The following is a 23,332-nucleotide window of genomic DNA, read 5'->3' as shown; positions in this document are numbered from 1 at the left end:
ATTTTATCTTCTTGGGGGCTATTGCAAATGGCATTGATTTGGTGATTTCCTCTTTGAAGTTCTATTTGTTGGTGTACAGGAATCCAACTGATTTTTGTATGTTTATCTTGTATCTTGATACTTTGCTGAACTCTTCTGTTTTTTGTTTTTTTTCTGTTAGCCCCAGCAGTTTTCTTGTGGATTCTTTTGGGTTTTCTGTATATAAGATTATATTATCTGCAAATAGAGATACTTTTCCTTCTTCCGAACCAATCTGGATGCCTTTTATTTCTTTTCCTAGCCTAACTGCTCTGACCCCGACTTCCAGTACAATGTTGAGTAAGAGTGGTGATAAAGGGCATCCTTGTCTGGTTCCCATTCTCAAGTGAAAAGCTTTCAGGCTCCATTTAGGATGATGCTGGCTGCTGGTTTTATATAAATGCCCTTTATTATGTTGAGGAATTTTCCTTCTATTCCTATTTTGCTGAGAGTTTTTATCATGAATGGGTGTTGGACTTTGTCAAATGCCTTTTCTGCAGCAATTTATAAGTAGATTATAGCCTTGGAAACACTAGAGGGCAGCCATACTCTGTACCATAGGGTCCCTATGAGTTGGACTTCTTCCTTCAGTACCATTGGTTCCTCATCATATGCTACCTCTTGAAATGGTTGAATGTTGACTAATTCTTTTTGGTATAATGACTCTGCGTATTCCTTCCATCTTCTTTTGACCCTTCCTTCGTCATTTAATATTTTCCCCATAGAATCCTCTGCTATTGCATCTTGAGGTTTGAATTTTTTTCAGTTTTCAGCTTGAGAAACTTTGAGCGTATCCTTCCTTTTTGGTTTTCTATCTCCAGCTCTTTGCACATGTCATTATAATACCTTACTTTGTCTTCTCGAGCCGTCCTTGGAAATCTGTTCAGTTCTTTTACTTCATCACTTCTTCCTTTTGCTTTAGCTGTTTGACGTTTGAGAGCAAGTTTCAAAGTCTCCTCTGACATCCATCTTGGTCTTTTCAATGACCATCTTCATGTATGATGTCCTTGATGTATTCCACAATTTGTCTTAACTTCAGTCATTAGTGTTCACGGAGTCAAATCTATTCTTGAGATGGTCTCTAAATCTGGTGCGATATACTCAAGGTCATATTTCGGCTTTCGTGGATTTGTTCTGATTTTCTTCAGTTTCAACTTGAAATTGCATATGAGCAATTGATGGCCTGTTCCACTGTCGGCCCTTGGCCTTGTTCTTACTCATGATACTGAGCTTTTCCATCACCTCTTTCACAGATGCAGTCGATTTGATTCCTATGTATTCCATCTGGTGAGGTCCATGTGTATAGTCGCCATTTATGTTGGTTAAAAAAGGTATCTGCAATGAAGAAGTCGTTGGTCTTGCAAAATTTTATCATTCAGTTTCTGGCATTGTTTCTATCACCAAGCCCATATTCTCCAACTATCGATCCTTCTTCTTTGTTTCCAATTTTCACATTCCAATCACCAGTAATTATCAATGGATCCTGATTGCATGTCTGATCAATTTCAGACTGCAGAAGCTAAAAAAAAACTTCAATTTCTTCATCTTTGATGCACTGAATACATTGGTAAAAAACCAGGCTCCAGGAACTGACAGAATAGCAACTGAAATGTTTCAACAAATGGATGCAGCACTGGAAGTGCTCACTCATCTATGCCAAGAAATTTGGAAGACAGCTACCGGGCCAACCAACTGGAAGAGATCCATATCTATGCCTATTCCCAAGAAAGGTGATCCAACCAAATGCAGAAATTATCAAACAATATCATTAAGATCACACACAACCAAAATTTTGCTGAAGGTCATTCAAAAGCGGCTGCAGCAGTATGTCGACAGGAAACTGCCAGAAATTCAGGCCAGTTTCAGAAGAGGATGTGGAACCAGGGATATCACTGTTAATGTCCGATGGATCCTGGCTGAAAGCAGAGAATACCAGAAGGATGTTTACCTGTGTTTTACTGATTATGCAAAGGCGTTTGACTGTATGGATCATAACAAATTATGGATAACATTGAGGAGAGTGGGAATTGCAGAACACTTAATTGCGCTCATGGGGAATTGGTGCACAGATCAAGAGGCAGTTGTTCAGACAGAACAAGGGAATACTGCGTCGTTTAAAATAAGGAAAGGTATGCATCAGGGTTGTATCCTTTCACCATACCTATTCAATCTGTATGCTGAGCAAATAATCCAAGAAGGTGGCCTATGTGAAGAAAAACGGAGCATAAGGATTGGAGGATGACTCGTTAACAACCTGCGTTATGCAGATGACAAAATCTTGCTTGCTGAAAGTGAAGAGGACTTGAAGCACTTACTGATGAAGATCAAAGACCAAAGCCTTTGATATGGATTACACCTCAACATAAAGACAACAAAAATCCTCACAACTGAACCAATAAGCAACATCACAATAAATGGAGAAAAGACTGACGTTGTCAAGGATTTCATTTTACTTGGATCCACAATCAACAGCCATGGAAGCAGCAGTCAAGAAATCAAAAGATGCACTGCATTGGGCAAATCTGCTGCAAAGGACCTCTTGAAAGTGTTGAAAAGCACAGATGTCACCTTGAAGACTAAGGTGCACCTGACCCAAGCCATGGTATTTTCAGTCGCATCATATACATGTGAAAGCTGGACAATGAACAAGGTAGACCAAAGAAGAACTGACGCTTTTGAACTGTGGTGTTGGCAAAGAATATTGACTATACCGTGGACTGCCAAAAGAACAAACAGATCTATCTTGGAAGAAGTACAACCAGAATGCTCCTTAGAAGCAAGGATGGGAAGACTGTGTCTTACATACTTTGGACATGTTGTCAGGAGGCATTAGTCCCTGGAGGACATTATGCTTGGTAAAGTACAGGACAAGCAGAAGAGACAAAGACCCTCAACAAGATTGACTGACACAGTGGCTGCGACAATGGGCTCAAGCATAACGACGATTTTAAGGATGGTGTAGGACCAGGCAGTGTTTTATTCTGTGGTACCTAGGGTCACTATGGTTTGGAACCCACTCAATGGCACCTAACAACTACAACAACGACATGAGCTGCAATCGACTCCATGGCAATGGATTTGGTTTAACCTTTGTGACCACGGGCTGCCGAACCTTTCTCCCACAAAGTGGCTTTTGGGTTTAAATAGCTGACCATTCAATTAGCAACTCAGCACTTACCTACTGCACCACCATGGCTCCTTCATTAGTCATTAGAGAAAGGCAAATCAAAACCATAATGAGATATCACACCCACTAAGATGGTTACTATCAGGAAAACGGAACATAACAAATGTTGGTGAGGATATGGAGAAGTTGGAACCCTCATTCACTGCTGCTGGGATTGTAAAACGATATAGCTGCCGTGGAAAACAATTTGGTGCTTTCTCAAAAAGTTAAACATAGAATTACTATATTATCTAGCAATTCTACTTATAGATACATTCGTAAGACTTCAGAGCCGGGACTCAAAGAGATACTTACACACTAATTCCTACTGTGGCACTATTCACAATAGTCAAAAGGTAGAAACTATCTAAATGTCTGTCAATAAATGAACAGATAAAGTATAGTATATACACACAATGGAATATTACTCAGCCATAAAGAGAAATGAAGTCCTGATACATGGATGAAACTTTAAAATATTATGCTGAGTGGACAAAGTCAGTCACGAAAGGACAAATGGTAAATGATCCCACTTATACAAAATAGGCAAATGTATAGATATTGAAGTTTATTAGTGGTTACATAGGATGGGAAGGCAGGGGATAAAGGAGAGCCCTAGTTTAGGGAGCACTCAGTTTCTGTTACGCTGGTGAAAAAATTTGGGAAAGGGTAAGTGATTACATAATCACTGAGTTGTACATGTAAAAAGTGCTGAATTGCCAAGTGTTTTGTTTTATATCTTTACCATAATTAAAACAAAATGAATTGTCTCGAATATTAACTGTGGCAGGATGGCTTAAGATTCCAATTGTTTTTGTTTACTTCTTTTGCTTAACTGTATTTTCTGACTTCAATATTGAGTTATTTTAATGCCTTAAGAAAAAAATAACGTAACTTGGTACTTACATATCTAAAAGTTGGCATAGTGCAATTAATAAAAGGAAAGTAAAGTACCAGATAAAAGTAGAAATGTCTCTTGGGTTTTATATGTAGTTTAATAGCTTTGCTGGTTTCTTCTCTATTTATGCCACATCTTCAATTTATGACTCAGTAACCATATCCTGTGCCATAATTTGATCCATTCAACAAATATAGAAAGCAAATTCCAAGATTATGGGCAAGAAAAAACTTAAATTGACTTTTCTAAAGGAAGCTTATTAATTGGGGGAAAAAATTAAGAGGATACTTGAAATACTGGTTCATTTCTCTTTTCATGTCACCTTATAAACATTGGTATATTAAAATTACTGGTTTTAAAGAAGAGGTTTAAAATTGAAAAAAAGAAATTCCCTTCAATTCACAATCACATAAAAATCCCTTTTATTCATTCAGTAAATAATCGATAGCTAACAGTATCATGGTATGCTCCTATATTGAACCAATTTATTTTTATCCAGGCAAAAAGTTAATAGCTAATCTCAATAGTTTAATACATACAGGCAACTCTTGGTTACTAACGTCTGACTTTCTGATTCAGCCATAACTTGTACTTGCCCTTTAATGTTACATAAACTTGGCCTCACTTTGAAAGGACTGAATCAACCCCTACTCCAACCCCTAAAAGAAAAAAAAATTTTTTTTTTTTTCAGGCAACAAATTGTTTATCACAACCCCTTTCAATTGCTGCATATGCAGCTTTTAAATGATTGAAAAGGCTTCTCTTGCACTAAAAAATATATATATATTTATTTATTTATTACTGTAAGGCTAAGTAAGAACTCTGTGCGTCTGTTAAAAAAAAAAAAAAAAAAACCACTGCCGTCGATTAGGACTCATGCACCTGTTATGGACTTGCAACTTGGACTTAAAAGGCACAGTTGAGAAGAGATCTCTTGGAACCTGGGGACTGCCTGTATTTGTATACAATTCCTGAAATACGATTAATTCTCTAAATATGAAGTAATGAAAAATGTTATTTTGAATTATCTTTTCCCTAAAAAAACCACATTATTATCTCATTCCATTGATACAAATGATCAAAACTCAGTGTGATTTTTGCTTAGATGAGAAAAGTAGTTACAATATAACAGAGTAAGAGCATGTAGCTGGTTCAGTGGTTCCTGAAACTGACCATGAAATCTGGAACTTACTTTTTTTTACGCATTCATCACAGACTAAACAAGGAAGTGAGGTGACCTTAATAAGATAGTAAGTAGCAGAAGGAAGAAGCTCTATTTAAAAACTTCTATTGTCATTTTATTCATTAAAAATAAAGATCCTCTCTAAAAACTTAAAATGCATTTGGTTTTCTGCTCACTCCATCTTTCAATCCCTAGCCCCCATCCCTGAAATCTGCTGCTTTCTTATCTCAGTGAATGACACCTACCTACAGAGTAAACCAAGGAAAAACTTCAGTCTTCCTAGAATTATTCTTCTCCTTTACACTCTAATTTTAATTCAGTTACCAAATTCTGTCACTGTTACCTCAATCTATATCTAATTTGTTTCCTTAATTTTATTCCAAATGTCAAAGTTCAGGTCCTCATGACTTCTTAGCTGACCTATCCATCCATGCCTTCTCCTAAAACTTGTTTTAAAAACGTTCAAGACTAAGAAAAGCAGAAAAAAAGTACAATGAGGACCTGCATACCTTCCACCAGCTTCTTCAATAATGACATTTTGCCACATTTGCCCTTTTTCTTTAAGTATCTAGAACATACATACATACTTTCTTTTTTGCTGACTGAAAACGAAACATACCACATATTTTTTTTTGCAGATTGAAAACTGAACACACCAGTGTTTCATCACTAAATATCCCAGTCTGCATCTCCTAAAAATAAGAACTTTCTCCTATGTATCACCTAATAGAATTAACATTAATTTAAAATCATCTAATATACAGTGTACTTTTAAATTCCAACTGTCCCCAAAATATTTTATAGCTTTTTGTCCCCCTATTTAGGCTACAAAGTTTCATGTGTCACATTTCTATAGTTATGTTGTTGGGGTTTTTTTTTTGACCTGGAAAAGACCCCTTGGATATTTTTCTTTTTAGTTTTTTTTTTTTTTAAGAAGGTCTAGGCTAGTTGTCTTGTAGAAAATCCCCATTCTGGATTTGTCTGATTCTCTCCTCTCGATTAGGGGTCAGGTTAAACATCTTTGGCAAGAACATTACGTAGGTAATCTATGCACATCTTCCTGCATCACATCTGGAGGAACATAATGCCAACGATGTCCAACTACTAGTGATGCTAAGTTTAAGGGAGTGACTCTGCCTGATCTCTTCAATACACAGATACATTTTTCCCTTTGTAATTAATGAGTAATCCACGGGAATGGTATTTTGAGATCTTATTAATATCTTGTTTCTCAACATGCCTTTGTCCAATAGTTTTAATGTCCATTGATGATTGTTCCCTGAATCAATTATGACATACGTCAGTTTTCTTTGCTGTTTTTGTTTTTTACTGTCACTTTAGTGCAATTTTGGAGGTAACAATGATAAACACACATTCTACCAGGCACATTTATCAAATCTCACCTAGGCTATACAAAGAAAAAAAAAAACCAAACCCAGTGCCGTCGAGTCGATTCCAACTCGTAGCAACCCTACAGGACAGGGTAGAACTGCCCCATAGAGTTTCCAAGGAGCGCCTGGTGGATTCGAACTATGCCACCAGGGTTTCCAGGCTATATAAACAAAGTGATAAATGACAAATAAGGTCCTACCCTCTCACCAATCACTTTATGCTGCTGCTTCAGTAATCTATCTAAAATATAAAATTGATGATTTAACCCGCATTGAGTGTGATTCACTGGCATTCCAACCCCTACAGGAGTAAAATGTCTAGAATTCTCTTTGTAACACAACCGTTTATGATCTGGTCTCTCTTTACCCTTTTCTACTTTGTCTTCTGCCACTCCACTAAAATTACTCTACTTTTTGGCTTGATGCAAGCTCCAATCATGACATGTTTTCTTATAAAATGCCTTGCAAACTTTTCTGATTATAAAATTCCAATTAGGCATTTAAAACCGTATCAAATATCATCCTCCCCAGTGTAGCTCTTCCTTCACTCCCTGCCAGGCACTCTCTCCCCTCAATTCTTTCATTTCTATAAACTTTTATTATTTGTATTACTGAATGGTTCATTCTCTACCAATGCACCTCTCTCTCTTTAAACTCCTTGTACATAAAGATTATAGTTTTCTTTTATTTCCACAAAGCCTTAAATTATCTAATCAGGAATAAATCAGCAAGAAAATCAGTTTTTTCCTTCTAAGACTTTTCTTAAAATGAGGTTAACTGAAAAGAGAAAAAAGAAAAAAAAAAAAGGCACTTCTTTGGCTTTTCTCAGTAAGATTCAATAACCGGCAGGGTATAAGATCTACTTACACATTACGCTGGAGTAAGGAGATTTGGGTTCCATTTCCACTTCTACTTTACCATCAATGAAATTAAATTAAATATAAACTTTAATCAACTAACATCATTACCCTAGGCCTTCCTTTCTTGTAGGGTCACTATAAGTCAGAATCAAATCAACAGCAATGAATTTGGTTTGCTTTTTCCTTTCCTTATTAGAAAAAGAAGGGCATTAGACTGGATGATGACAATAATACCAAAACCAATAGTTTTTATGATACGCTTTACATATGTTGAGTCCCCAGGTGGCACAAATTGTTAGGCATTTGGTTATAAACCAGGAAGTTGGTGGTTCAAATCCACCAAAGATGCCTGGGAAGAAAAGCCTAGTGATCTAATTTCTCTGCAAAAGAAAAGACCTGGTGGTCAGCTTCCATAAAGATTTCAGCCTAGGAAACCTTATGGGGTAGTTCTACTCTGTCCTACAGGGTGATAATTGACTCGATGGCACCCAACAACAACACTATTACGAAGACAAGACACAGAGAGGAAAGGTAACTTAAGTTTAATCCGATATTAATAGCAAACGGCAGAGTTGGTATCTGAACCAGGCAATCTGACTACAAGTCCTATGTTCTTAGACTGCCTTGCTAGATGACCTCGAAGAGTCTCACTTTGAGCTCTAATATTCTCTGCATCTGTGACAAGAAGATCTCTAAGGTCACATCAAGCCACGCAAATCTAAGAATAATTAAGATAGAGTTAAAAACAAACCTTATATAATTTTCATTATCTTTTTACTCTGTCATAGTTTAAATTGTCATTTTTATTGTAAAACATTAATTTGTACTATTAATGACAGACAAAAAATTCTATTTACAAAGTAGAAAGTAGCTATCAAAATATATTAACAGAAGCCTAAAATAAGCGTACTACACTAACCCATGTAAAGAAAACTATTTCCAAAATTGAAAATAACAGAAAATTTAAATTTTACATTAAAATCCCCAAATTTCTTATAAATAAGTTGTTTTTATTTGAAAGACAAATTATACTCAAGTATAATCCCACCATTCTGTAAAACAGTTTTCATTATTTTACACTATTTAAATACATAATTTTGACAGTGCTATAATCAAAATTTATTTAAATTTCATTTGTCTATGTTTCTCGAAAGTATTCGTAATTATCATTTTAAAGCTGCATAATCTCCCAGAACATTAATTTGACCACATTCACATATTGTTGGACATCCAGGCTGTTTTCTTTTTCCCCATCTTTAGATGAGACTGCAATGAACATCTTTCTGCGTATGTCTTTCATTTTTGTATCTCCAGCTCCTAGCATAGTGTCTGGCTCATATCAGGTAGCTGATAAGCACTAGTTGAACTGAATACACTTTTTTACTTTTTAAAAAATGCTTTTAAGGGTAATTTCCCAACTGTAAAATTAATGAATCAAGTATGAACTTTTTCGTTCTTACAACATAATACTTCGCAAAAGAATGTTTTTATGACCCACACAAAATGAATGTGTGCTCATTCACTGCAATGCCAGTATTAGATTTTATCATTTAAAAAGTTTACTATGAACTGATCTCCTGAAATTTCTTTACCTTGCAGAGAAATAATAATGCTGAAAGTATCATATTGTCATTACTTCCCTTTCATTATTCATCAAAGAACCAAAAACCCCACTGCTATCAAGTCAATTCCGACTTATAGCAACCCCGTAAGGACAGAATAGAACTGCCCCACAGGGTTTCCAAGGCTGTAAGTCCGTACAGAGGCAGACTGCCACAGCTTCCTCCTGCAGAGGGGCTGTCGGGTTAGAACCGCCAATTCCTCAGTTGGCAGCCAAGTGTTTCAACCACTATGTCACCAGAGCTCTTTCACCAAAGTACAAAGGCCTATAAAACTAGTAATTCTTATTCTGGAAACTGAATTATCTATATGTCACCTTATTTTAAAGTTCACAATCAGTTAGAATGTGTCCTGCCTTCATATTATAGTCAAATTTGGTTGAGGCCATAATCTAAACCAAGTTTGGCAATTTGGCAGTCAGATAAAAGTGTATCCTCGTCCCAAAGAGTAATGAACTCTACTCCCCTTTGAAAGGGTTTCTTACGGAACAGATAGAAGCTAAAAAGCACTCTTGCCAGACAAACACGTTAAAAGGAGTAAACTGCTAAAGTTTTACACGTTTAAGATCTCATCACAATTCCTTTTCAAACCAGAATAACTACGAAGGAAAAGCACTAGAAAGCAGAAATCTTGGCTTCATAAAGTTCACTCCAGAAATTCAGGTAAATTATTGCAGATGAGCATATTTCGTTGACTGTGAAAAGATACCTGTTCTTTTACAATAACACATTTTGGATAATATTTACACTTCTCCCTTGCGACGATTTAAGAGATCAGATTTTTATCTGATTAAAATGAGAGTATCCATTGTAAGCTTTTTTATTATTTGTGACTACACTGACATATTTTTCTTGCCTGTCCTTTAATCTTAGCATGAGCTGACATGATAGCCAGAAAACCTGCTATAGCTCCCAGCAGGGTTATTTTTTTGCCAGCTAAGCTGGAGTTCATTCATCACTTTAAAATAAGTATATACTCACTGTCTACTATGGGCAAGGCACTGTGCTAGACTCCCAGGAATGATACAAAGATGACTAAGACATGAGTCCTGTCCTCAAAGAACTTACAATCTATTAGGGGAAGACAGACATGCAAACAAATAGGTATAATACAAAGCAGGACATGCTGGTTGTTATAACAGAGGTACAAACAAAGTTCTACAGGACCACACAGGATGGTGAGATTAATTCTGGCTGGGGTGATCTGGAAGGCTGGGCCAGTAGAATAGTAGTAGAAAACTCTGCCCCTTAGAAAATGCAGCAGTGTTACAGCCCAGCTGGGTTAGGGTCAAAGCCCCACTCCCCACAGAAGGTTTTCCTAAAGGAGATGGAGCCAGGGCCCTAACCCAGTTAGGCAGGTGATTCGGTGATTTCAATTATGTATGCCAACACCTTCCTTCCCTGGTGCAGATAAATGTGGTTTCACAAATGTTTTACTTTAAAAAAAAAAAGGCAATATATTAAGTAACTTACATGGACATGTAAGTTACCATGGCCTCCATCATCAGAACGGCCTCAGGTGGTACCCTGATTATACAGGACCAAACTAATAGACACCACTTCAGCAGGCTAAGTATGTGGTGCTCCGATACATGTTCTCCTATTGGTATACTGGGGAGAAAGATGAAGAGGTAACTCCAGAGAAGTAACCTGGGTTTTGTACTATTCCAAATTTTGTTGAAGTTTTAGTGACTTAAAGCTTTAAAAATAAATCTTAAAGTACATTAACGAGACAACAGGGCTTTTTTTTTTTTTTGATCCTGCCATGATTTCAAGAACCAGCAGGTACACTGGCAGTTTCCACTAATTTCTCAGTATAAGAAATAGACAAAAATAATATAACCAATATCTAAGATTTAGCAGGTACCACACGAGGGGTGAAACAATTGGAAAGAGGATAAGTACAAACATATGTTTAAGTACACAAGAACATAAAGCAAGTACCATGTGCACAGAATTAGAAACATTAAATCTACAGAAAATTAAAGACAAAGTATTAGTTACCACTGTGTTTCATTCTGTTACCTCCTCATATATACAACAAATCTCTTACAATTTTAAATATTTTATTTTACTCTGCTACAGGAATGTAAAAATTCTAAATTTCATAACTTTTGCTTTTAAACCTTATTTTAATGGCCAGATAGGGAAACAGCAGAATCTGTTAAATGTACTATACACAAATGAATGTTCATACAATGCTTGTGAAACTTAAAAGGATTATTCTTAAGTTTACAAGTATTTCTATCTCACTTGTTCGTTCTTTTAATTTTTAGAACCTCCTATAAGAATGGAAGAAAGGAAGAGGAAGGAAGGGAGGGAAGGAGGTAGAGAGGGAAGAAAGGAAAGAGAAAGGGGGGAGCATCTCTACTGTTTGGATTAACGAAGATATCCCATTATATAGACTTTCTTTAAACTTAAACATACAATTAAAAAGACTTGCTATCAAACAATTAGCTGAGCAAACTATGAAACAAATACGGCAAAAGGGTTATAGTATCTGTAGTAATATAAAAAAAGTTCACAACAAATATAAAACACAAAACCCTAATAATTGAAAAAAGACAAACAACTCACACAAAATACAAGTTGCTAGTAAACATGAAAACTATTCATCCTTATTGAGAGATGCAAATTAAAACAATGAAAATAGTATTTTTAAATATCATATTAGCAGTGATAAAATGGTTAACATTTAATGCTGCATCTCCCAAGTCTTACAAATTCCCCTTTGTTTGGATTTTAAAACAAGATGGTCCAAAAATAAGTTATTGATGTTTGCAAGAGTGTACAGAGACAAAAATACTCATACTCTAGCTTGGGGCAAAGGCAGTCAATACCACCTTTAAGCAATCTGGTGGAGAGTATCAAGAGATTTTTGGATTTTTGTTGTTTTTCAGTTCATACCCTTTGACCAGTAATTCTACTACTATGAACCTAAATTTAAAAAATAATCGGAGATGCAGACAGAGATTTACATACGATGGCATTTATAGCATTCATTTATAATCACAAAAAAAAGGAAACTGAAATACCAAACATTAGGGAAAAGGATCATTACAAAATCTAATATTATGCTGCAGTTAAAAATCATGTTAAAGATATTACCTGTGAGGAGAAATACATAGGATGAAATGTTAAGTAAAAAAGCAAGATCTATAATTTTAATGCAGTTTTGGCTAAAACTATTTTAAAGAAAACAGGAAAATATATTTTATAAGGAAATATGTCAAAAGAATATTGGCTGTCTCTTGGGGTAGGAGTAAAATGATGACATTCTACTTTAGACCATGCAGTATTTTCCAAACTTTTCATAGTATGTACATTTTTTTCTATAATAAAGAAAAGGCTGAATTAAAAAAAAAAAGACGTTTGCTGATTGTTTATATGGATTTAATTGTGAAGTTAAAAGGTTTTCAACAGAAATAGGTTTCAAAAATTATTATGAAACAGTAGTTTGTAGAAATTTTCTCTAAAATCATTAATTTATGAATATAGAGGAAATTCACCTTAATTGCCTCTAAGAAATGGTAACAGTTTTCTATAAAGTTCTGTTTATGCTCGAACTATGATACTGAGGCAAACTTCCTGGTATTACTGAGCTACTGTTTCCTGTAATATGTCATAATTACTCACAGGTTTTAAACAATTTTGGGGTTATAGTCTGTAAGATCAATAAGTATTCCATTAATTTAAAAAATTAATACTAACAATTCAAACATACTCATTCAACAATTATTTTTTAAAAACCTATCAGTGATAAAAACTATCTTCTTTATTTTGTTACAGTATTCAAAATATCCTATTAAAACTATAGTTCACGGATATCATCCTTCCTCTTTCCATATTGTATTTCCTTTTTAAAATGTTACTGATTTAATTCATTCCCTTCCTCCATTTTTAATTGAGTATCTCGTCAGAGTTTTTAAAAAGGGATGGTCAAGAAAATAGATATATTAAGTGACTATTTTTTTATTTTATTTTACATATACAAAAGGTTTAAAGGGTTGACTCAAGAGAAAATGTAAATAAATTACAATTATCAGCAAATGAAAACTATCCTTGTTAAGTAGCTAATTACATTTTTAAAAAACCTGAAAGTACCTCCCCGACACATTTGATACACCAAATACCTAAAATAATGTTTCCATGGCTTTAAAAATATTTCTTTCATATTAATGTAAAAACTATTTCATTGGAACATAAATTAGATTGTCTGTTACATGCCAGGCACTCAACCACAAAACAAACACAATGGTTAAAAACAAATGTGGCTCTTTTCCTAAAAGAATTTATGTTTTTGTTTATTTAGTTAGCATATTTCTTTTATAAAACTCTTCAAACTACCTGAAAATGTACTGGAACCTACTATTATTTTCTTAAATGGAAAATTTCTTGATATTAAGTAATTTTACCTAGTATTCGAATAATAACACTTAACATCTGCTACCACCCACAATGATTCACTGAACTTTCACTAAATTTAACCAAGAAAAATTATGTGCTACTGAATGCTTTATAAAAAATACCCCCTACTTTCCATCTACATTTCTTTCTAAGCTAAGTTGTTCTATGTTCCATATAAACCAGTCAACACTCTCTCAGCAGCCCTTAATTCAATTTATATGTTCTAGACCTAACCGGGTAGAATAAACTGTGCACTAGAGATGCTGAAAGACAGTAACAAAGAGACACACGAACTTGTTCTAACAAAATAACAGCAATATCAAGAATATTAATTTATAACCGACAAGATAAATCTGAATTGCTACACTCATTTCCTGTATTTTTATACAATTAAAAATATTTAATGAATAAAGAAGAGATCTTACCAACGCAGGCCACTGAATTTGTTTGCTCTTTGATCCCTGAGTCTGGCGAGGGTCCTTCCTTTTTGCCCAAATTAAGTGGTATTCCACCAAGAAAGCAGAAAAATCTTCATAAACTTTAACCCACTCTCGTTTATCCCATTCAAGACCATCAAATTCCACGTACGCCTATGAAATAAATAAATAAAATTCCATAAGCAAAATAGCATAGTGATACTTCAAAATATAAACTATGACACTGAACTGGAAAAGGCATTAACAAATTCATTATTCAAATCAGCATTTTTTTAAAATCAATAATTAACTCTTCATTAAAAAAAAAATTTTTTTTTTTTTTTCTTAAGAAGATTTTATCTCCTTACCTGTTTGTGTAACTGGAAGGTAAACAGTAAATTTATTTTAAAAAAGCAATTTAGAGTGTTAATCAGAAGAAAGATTGGTCCCTATCTTTTAAATACCCATTAAAAAATTGTGTCTATATTGATGTCTCTAGAAGCAGAGGTCAGCGAACACTTTCTGAAAAGGGCCAGAGAGCAATTATTTGGCAAGCCATATGGTCTGTCTCAACTACTTAATTCTGTCTTAGTAGAACGAAAGCAGCCATAGACAATATGTAAATGAATGAGCTAGGCTGTGCTCCAACAAAACTTTATTCACAAAAATAGGCAGCAGACCATAGGCCTTGGTTTTGACCCATGTCCTAATGCATTATCTAGCAAATTTTAATGCGAGTCACATATTAAATTTTAAATTTTCTAGTAGGCACAGTTAAAAAAAAAAAAAAACACATAAAAATACGTCAATTTAAATAATATTTTTATTTAACACACTATATCCAAAATATTATTTCAAAATCCAATTAATGTAAAACATTATCAGTGAAATAGTTCACATTCTTTTTTGAACTAAATCCTGGAAATCCCGTATTTTGTATTTATGGCAAACCTCAACACATATACTACATTTTCACTGCAAGTCCTTGATCTGTATTTAAACTTCATAAAACCTATAGTTATAAAAAAGTAGATCTGCATACCCAAGTTATTCCAAACATATATCACAGCATCAAAAAATGTTAGAATTTTCTCAAGTTCTTTCTGTGCTTCTATTAGTATGACACGATTTTTCGTTTCTTAATATCAGTAGTTACAAAAACTGCTTTTCAAACATTGACAAAGCCTGGCTTTCCCAAGGTAAGTCCAAATTGCCTGTGATATACTATCATTTTATGTATCAATAGCTTCTCTTTGCTGATATTTCGTGGAATATCATTATGAATACTGAACTTTAGTTTTCCTCCTCTATAATGTGTTTGTCTGGTTTTAGTGTGAGGGTACAGCTGCCCTTATAGGATAAGTGGGGAAATGTTCCCTCTTCTTTTGTCTGGAACTGGTTATGTGGAAGCAGTATTATTTCCTTCTTAAATGTTTCGTAGATTTGTCTGTAAAGCCATCTGGCCCTGAAGTTTTTTTGTTGGAAGGTATTTAACTACTAATTCAATTTCTTTAATAGATATAAAATTATCAAGATTATGGATTTCTTTTTTAGTTTTAATAGCTTGTTTTCTTTTAAAGAATTGGTCTCTTTCCTAAGATGTAGAATTCTATAGAGTTGTTATATCTTTTTAACATCCTTAAGGACTGTAGTGATTTCTACTGTTTCATTTCTGATATTAGTAATTTGGATATTGGATATTCTCTTTTTTTCTTGGTCAGTTTGGCTAAATTTTGATCAATTTTATTTTTTTCAAAGAACATTTGATTTAATTTTCTCTATTGTTTTTCTGTCTTCAATTTCATTCATTTCTATTCTTTGTATTTTTCCTTCAGCTTTTTTGAGAATTTTAATTTGCTCTTCCTCTTTTTTTAGTTAGGGGGGCCTGGTGGTGCCGTGTTTAAGAGCTGTGGCTGACAACCAAAAGGTTAGCCATTTGAACCCACCAGCTGCTCCCTGAAAACCCTATGGGGCAGTTCTACTCTGTCCTATAGGGTCGCTATGAGTTGGACTCAACGGCAACAGGTTCTTCCTTTTTTGGTTTCTTAAGGTGAAAGCTTAGACTATTGCTTTACAGCCTTTGTTCCTTTCTAATATAAGCAGTTAATGCTACGAATTTTCCTTTAAGAACTGCTTTAGCTGACTGTAACATTTACAGTTCCACCAAGTCAAAATATTTTCTGGTTTCCCTTAGGAATTCCTCTTTGACCCATTAGTATTTATAAGATATTGCTTAAGTTCCAAACATTTGGGAATTTTCCAGGTATCTATTATTGACTTCTACTTTAATTCAACTACAGTCAGAAAACATCTTTGTATGATTTCAATTCTTTTAAATTTGTAAAGGTTTATTCTATGGCCAAGAACATGATTTACCTTGGTGAATGTTCCACGTGTACTCGAGAAGAATGTGTATTCTATGATGTTGTTATGGCCATTAGGTTAACTTGGTTAGTTGTGTTGTTCAGTTCTTCTGTATCTTTGCTGGTTTTCTATCTAGATGTTCTATTTATTTAATAAGGGAAGGATATAATTATACTCCAAGTATAACTGTTGATTTGTGTGAGTGCTATATAAATTGGCATATACTTTATAGCAATCTGACTTCAGCAACTGCTATAGAGTATGACTTCATTGATGCAGAGGTCACTTAGAATTCTTAACCATCAGCTACATAGCCAAGACTTCAGGAAAAAAAAAAAAAAAAAACAAATCCAGTGCCGTCGAGTTGATTCCTACTCATAGCGACCCTACAGGGCGGAGTAGAACTGCCCCATGGAGTTTCCAAGGAGCGCCTGGCAGATTCTAGCCAAAACAGCTCTTTGAATAGCCCTAAATGATGACTATCACAGAGTCTAAAAACTAAGGTAGAAGACTCGCATCCCTAACAAAGTCTGAGGAGCCTCTGATTATACCGGGCTGAAAATTTTGCGAGAATCCAGGAAAAAGCCAGAAGATGGTGAGAAGAAGAGGACAGATAACTTTTGGAGGATTAAGTAGCATTCATTTAGATCTTAGCCTCATTCTATTTTATATGGTGGAAGGGAGGGAAGTTGTTGGTTAGATACATGAAGTTGGATTTTTACTCTATTTCTCCCCTGGGCTATCCCATTAAAAGTTAAAAAGGTAACTGTATCCCCTCTGGAGACAGTATCTCTACAGTACACTCTCTGAAGTCCACAGAGCAACAAGAATTATGTGTCTTTAGGCCAGAAACCAGCACCCACCCCATCTGTCTCCCAAGCTTAGTTAGTGGACAGAAGAAGGAAAGGTCTCTCAAGAAAGTTAAAAGGGCACTTGTTTTCACATAGTTAGAAAGAATATGCAATACAGAAGCAACTGTATTAAAATTCAACTTTTTAACACACAAATTTTATATTCTGTATAGTTATATTAAATATTTCACGGTGAACTAAAACTGTAATACTATACGGGAGTCCGGTATGTATTCAAACCAGCACAGTATATTACTGGAACAACAATTATAAGTAAAAACAAAATACATATTATGACATATAAGTTCAGGTTCTGAAAATTCTAAAGAAGTCTAAGGGATAATTTTTCATCTCCCAAGGAACATTCAAATCTATGTCAGAGATTATGCATATTATTGACAATAGTAATAAACTAATATCAAAAACAGGTAACATTTGAATCATGCTTACCATGCACCCCCCCCAAAAAAACAAAACAAAACAAAAAACCCAAACCCATTAACATCGAATCAATTCCAACTCATAGCGACCCTGTAGTACCGAGCAGAACTGTCCCATAGGGTTTCCAAGGTCGGCAGACTGGCACATCTTTCTCCTGTGCAGTGACTGGTGGGTTTGAACCACTGACCTTTTCAGTTTTAGCAGCTAAGCTCATAATCACTGTACTACCAGGACTCCTTCACCATGTGTCAGGCACATATAATAAGCCATTTGATCATCATAACCAACTTGGAAGATGGGTATTATTATTATAAACTTTTTCAAATGAGGAAAGCGAGATACAGAAAAATTACTTGCCTACGGTCAAACAGCTAATAAATGAGTCAATGAAAACAATGGAATAGCTCATAAGAGGCCTAACAGCCACAGTAGCACAGGCTCTATAAGATCACACACACAGCACTTGATAACTGACTGAATAAGGGAGAGATGCTGGGATAGCTAAATCCCCTGTGGCTTAAAGGTGGAAAACAAAACACTTGAAACAACTTAAAGATTTTCCACAAGGAGTCTACAAGGGTCAAATGAAGATTGTTGCTAGCTGCCATCAACCTGGCTCTGACTCATAGCAACCTTATGTATAACAGTGGAACACTGCCCAGTCCTGCATCATCCTCACAATTGTTGGTATGTTTGAGCTCACTGTTGCAGCCACCTTGTTAATCCATCTCAGGGAGGGTTTCCCTCCTAATCCCTGATCCTCTACTTTACCAACCATGATGTCCTTTTCTAGCAATTGGTCTTTCCTGATGACATATCCAAAGTAAACAAGACAAATGAGCATTCTGGTAGTACTTTCTCCAAGACGGATAATTGTTCTTTTGACAGTCCATTGTGTATTCACTATTCTTTGCTAATACCTTAATTCAAATACTTTAATTCTTCATCACTCTTCCTTTTTCATTGTTCAGCTTTCACATGAATATGAGGCAACTGAAAAGACCATGGCTTGGATAAGATGACACGTTAGTCATCGAAGTGACATCTTTACTTTTTAACACTTTATTTAAAGAGATCTTTTGCAGCAGATTTGCCCAATTCAATATGCCATTTGATTCTTGACTGCTGCTTCCATTGGCATTGACTGTTGACAGTAAATAGCAAAATAAGAGGCCAAGGAAATTTAGTCAGCTTACACTCTAAATCTATGTTGTTTACTCTTCCTTCCTATGAATTACTTACCTAACTAATCTTTTCACAAAGCTACTTGGTGAATAACAAGATGCATCAGGAATTTCAAGATATTCAAAGATGTTTAATTTTTTACTTGTCATGTAACTTAAGCTCATTATTATAAGATTCAACACATATACTATGCTTTTCAGATATATTATGAGCAGTTTTTAATGCAGTATCATTGATGACGATGATGACAGCAGCAGGTAAAATTTGAGTGCTTTCGATGAGCTGAGTAATGTTTACAGGAGAAACTACGGCAAACAGGTTACACAATTTAACAGTATCTAAGCAATTGTTTAAATAATGATACACAAATGGTAATAGCTAAGATCAGAGTCCTCTTTGTGTGTGTGTGTGTTTTTTTTTAATAGCACCACTAAAAAATGCTGAATGGCTCCAGAGGAGGAAAACCATCAGTTAAATTCTTTTAACATAAGAAGGCTTCATAGAGACTCTTATGGATTGAATTGTATTCCCCCAAAATACACATTAGAATCCTAACTCCTATACCTGTGAATGTAATCGTATTTGGAAATATGGTTTTCTCTGTTATGTTAATGGCCATATCAGTGTGTGTGTGGAGGAGTGTGTCCTAATATAAAAAGAGCAGAGTAGATACACAAGCAAGCACAAACAGGAGACTATAGATGCCACTGAGGAACACTTGGGCTATAGAAGGGGAAAGAGACAAGGATTTTGTCCCATAGCCCTTACAAAGAGAGCCTTCCCCAAGAGCCACTGTTTTGATTTTGGACTTCTAGCCGCCTGAACTGTGAGAAAATATATTTCTGTTCTTTAAAACCACCCATTTGTGCTATTTCTGTTACAGCAGCACTAGGAAACTAAGAGACCTTTCTAGATATTTTAAAACATGAGACAGAAAGAGGGAAGTGCCTTGACCAAACAGTAGGAAAATGTATTCCAGAAACAGAGATTTAGGGAATGTTTTTAAACCATAGGAATGAATTAATGAAGAGAGCTATTATATAAATTAAGACAGAAGGGATTCCTGGGAGCCCTAAAGTAACCTAAGCTTCCTGTGAAAGATATAAGGGATTAAATAAATACTTCACATATCTGAAGACAAAAGGATGTAATTAAAGAGTATAAAGAAAAGGGTCAGCAGCTAAAAATCTAAGAGAAGAAAATACAAGTTAAATGTCAAGTCCTGAAAATTATAAATGCTTGTTGATAAACTGTCAACACAATTTACTTAGAAAAAGCCTAGAATTGTGGTTTTGGTATGCTAAGACATGATTAGAGATTGTAGTATCTATACTGCTTCTACAGAAAAGCAGTCAAATGCAGGTCAAATTCATAATTCCAATTCCTATGAGTAACTGTTTAAGTAGGTTAGAAATCTTCCAAGACAACATGAATATCAACCATCTTCTATGTACTGTTTTTTTTTTCTATGTATACTTTAACTTCTCATTATTTCTCCAGCAGTTGATTATTAGCCTTTTTAATTCAGTTCTAGAACTCCACAACTTATCTCAGCAGTGTTTTACTTCCAATCAGCCAACTGGCAGGCACTTAACCTAGAATGGGTCCTGCCATACCCAGTCCCTTCTACCACCATTCCTGCTACTGCCTACACCAGATCCAATGACTGCTTTCAGGTCTTTCCATCCCAGCTACAAGAGTCTCTGTAAAAAAGCCTGTCCTCATCAAGGGACTTGTCCTAAACACATTCCACTTCTCTCATGAATTGAGGAAAGGAATGACAGGTATCACCTATTTAAAGTCAGAACACATAATACATAAAGAACTTCCAAAACTCATCATTAGGAAAACAAACCACCAAATCCCGAAATATGGGCAAAATATTGGAACAGGCACTTCACCAAAGAAAAGACACAGACAGCAAATAAACACATGAAAAGATGCTCTAAATTAGTAATCATTAGAGAAATGCAAATTAAAACCACAATGAGATCCCACTATGCATTTATGAGAATGGCTAAAATTTTTAAAACTGACCAAACCAAAGGATGGAAAGCAACTAAAACTAGATTCTGTGGGAATGCAAAATAAGACACTTAAGAAAAGTTTGGCAGTTTCTTAAAATGTAAAACATATAATCACCATATGACCCAGCAATCCCACATCTAGGTATTCACCAATGTGAAATGAAAACCTTTACCTATACAAAAATTTGTACATACATGTTTATAGCAGTTTTATTTTTAATAGCCAAAATCTAGAAACAACCTGAGTATCCCTCAACTGGAGAACAGATAAACTGTGGTGATCCATTAATAGAATACTTCCCAGCAATAACAGGGAAAAACTATTGATACATGCAACAATGATAGATGAAATCGCAAATGCTTTTGGATAACTGAAAGAAGTCAGGCTCAAAAGGCTACTTGTATGATTCTGTTCATATGACATTCTGTGAAAAGACAAAACAAAAGGGACTGAGAATAGATCACTGGTTGTCTGGGGTTAAGAATGGGGGTGGTCATGGTAGTGAAGGTTTGACTACAAAGGAGTAGTACCATAAGAAAATTGAAACGGAGATGAATATGGTAATGGTTACATGACTATGAATTTATCCTAATAGAACAGTTCACCATAAAGAGTGAATTTTACTGAATATTTTTTTTTAATGTAAGAGAATTTAACTAAAAGGTAAAAAAATAGCAGGAATGAGCAAGATGAAAAACCATGCCGCTCCCTTTTCCCAAAAGCAATAATGTAATATTATTATATATATTGGGATTATATCAAAAAATCTCAGTCTCATATACCTTTTGGGGTGAAGGATAGGAGAGACAGAAATCTCAAATGTAGGTCATGTCCAATATGCTGGTGGGTAAAAATTTCTGCAATTAATCATTATTGTGGCACAGGTTGATCCCAGGATCTTATTTCCTATTGAAAGTGAGGGAAGAAGAGCCCTGTTATTGAGTTCACATCATATCCACCCTCCCCTCTCACCTGGCGTGGGAGTAGATATACTGATAACCTGAGATTAAAAAAAAAAAAAGATAAATCATGTGATATAACTGATAATATAGTGACTTCTGTGGAAAGTAAAGACATTAACAGAACAGCATGTCCTAAGATAAAAGGGGGATAAAAATCCTTGGATCTCAGGAAGTTTAGGATATAGAACCTTACAAACTAAACACTTGGGTTCCAGGTAACCTAGAAAGGACCAAATTCTTATAGAAGAGAAACTAATGATATCTCTTCATGACAGGCACAAGGGGGCACTGGAGCACAGAGTATTAGGTATTTCTTGTGAAACACCTAAGTACTTCCCCTAGATCGAATAAAAAAGGAAGGAAGGAAGGTGGAAGGGAAGCAACAGTTAGTACATATACTATATCTATGAGTAGGAATCGATTCGACTCGACACCAATGGATTTGGTTTTTATACCTATTTCATAGAAATTTCCATTTTCAGTTTAAGATTTTATGAAATAGTGCATTTAAATGTACATATTTTTCAATACTAACATTCTATTTCAATAACCAAATACATTAAATGAATTTTCCTCCTATCCAACAGGAATTGTTTTGATCACTTAATTCTTATTATATCAACTACTATAGTTGAATTTAATAAGTAACCACAAAGTCCTTCAAGTGAAAATCATGCTCTATTATTTACTGACCTCATGTTTTAACTTACAGTTCTCTTTGCCAGAAGGAAGTGAAAGTGACAAATTCCTAATTCATAAATAATTCTTCAGCTATTTAATATGCTAGATTCTGACTCCAATTTTGGGTAAATTAAGCTACTTTGAAATAATCTCTTTTACTTTTAGTCTTCAATTATAGAGAGAATAACATAATAATCCAGCTTCTACAATTTTCAATTCATGACCAATCTTGTTTCAACAAAAAAATTGATTCTTTAATATTATCCATTATCAGTCAGCATTTAAGTTTCCCAGGTTGAGAGCCCTCACCCTAGTTTGTTCAAATTAGGATCCAAATTTGGGTGCACATATTTCAACTGGTTAACACGACTCCAAATGACTCTACAAGTTCTACCTTCTTATACTTTCCTCCAATTTTTTTTTTGTTGTTGTTGTTAAAGAGATCAAGTCATTTGTCCCCCAGTCTCCAATTATCTGTATTTTGCTGACTGTATTCCTATGGCATTTTAAAGCACGTTACTCTGTCCTTGTACCTGTAAATTGTTTGTTGAATCTAGAGTCTTATCAAATTCAGGAATGATAATTACAGAAGACTAACTCATATACAGAACTGTGTAATTCATCGAAAGGCACATATGTAATGTTTGGTTATCTTTTTATGATAATGGCAACCAATGATAATTACTGCCTAAATTTAGTATTTCACTGACAGGTGCAAACAGTGGTATTCCTTCATCATTTACTATCTGGATTATGTCTATTAAGTGGAAATTACCCTCTTCAAATCTTTGGTTTCTATGAGGTAGTTTAGGAAAGGTGGGATAAATGCTTGACAATTTTCTTTTTTTAATAAGTTTTTAAA

The 23,332-nt window shown here is 34.8% G+C and overlaps 1 protein-coding gene across 3 annotated transcripts in view; it reads right to left on the bottom strand.

Annotated features, from left to right (window-relative positions):
- The window catches only part of JMJD1C (jumonji domain containing 1C), a 272,238-nt gene that overhangs the window by 172,246 nt on the left and 76,660 nt on the right, over positions 1 to 23,332 (bottom strand). For 2 of the 3 annotated variants that reach the window (XM_049855057.1, XM_049855056.1), the window contains exon 2: positions 13,968 to 14,132. In XM_049855057.1, coding sequence (XP_049711014.1) covers positions 13,968 to 14,132 — 165 coding nt within the window. Of the gene's footprint in view, positions 1 to 13,967; positions 14,133 to 23,332 lie in introns of those variants that run through there. The other variant, XM_049855059.1, reaches the window with a different exon arrangement.

The sequence above is a fragment of the Elephas maximus genome, chromosome 16 (assembly GCF_024166365.1).
Source record: "Elephas maximus indicus isolate mEleMax1 chromosome 16, mEleMax1 primary haplotype, whole genome shotgun sequence".
In the NCBI taxonomy this organism is placed as follows: Eukaryota; Metazoa; Chordata; class Mammalia; order Proboscidea; family Elephantidae; genus Elephas; species Elephas maximus.
The sequence above is the reverse complement of the archived record's forward strand: the minus strand, read 5'-3'. Positions and strand labels throughout refer to the sequence as shown.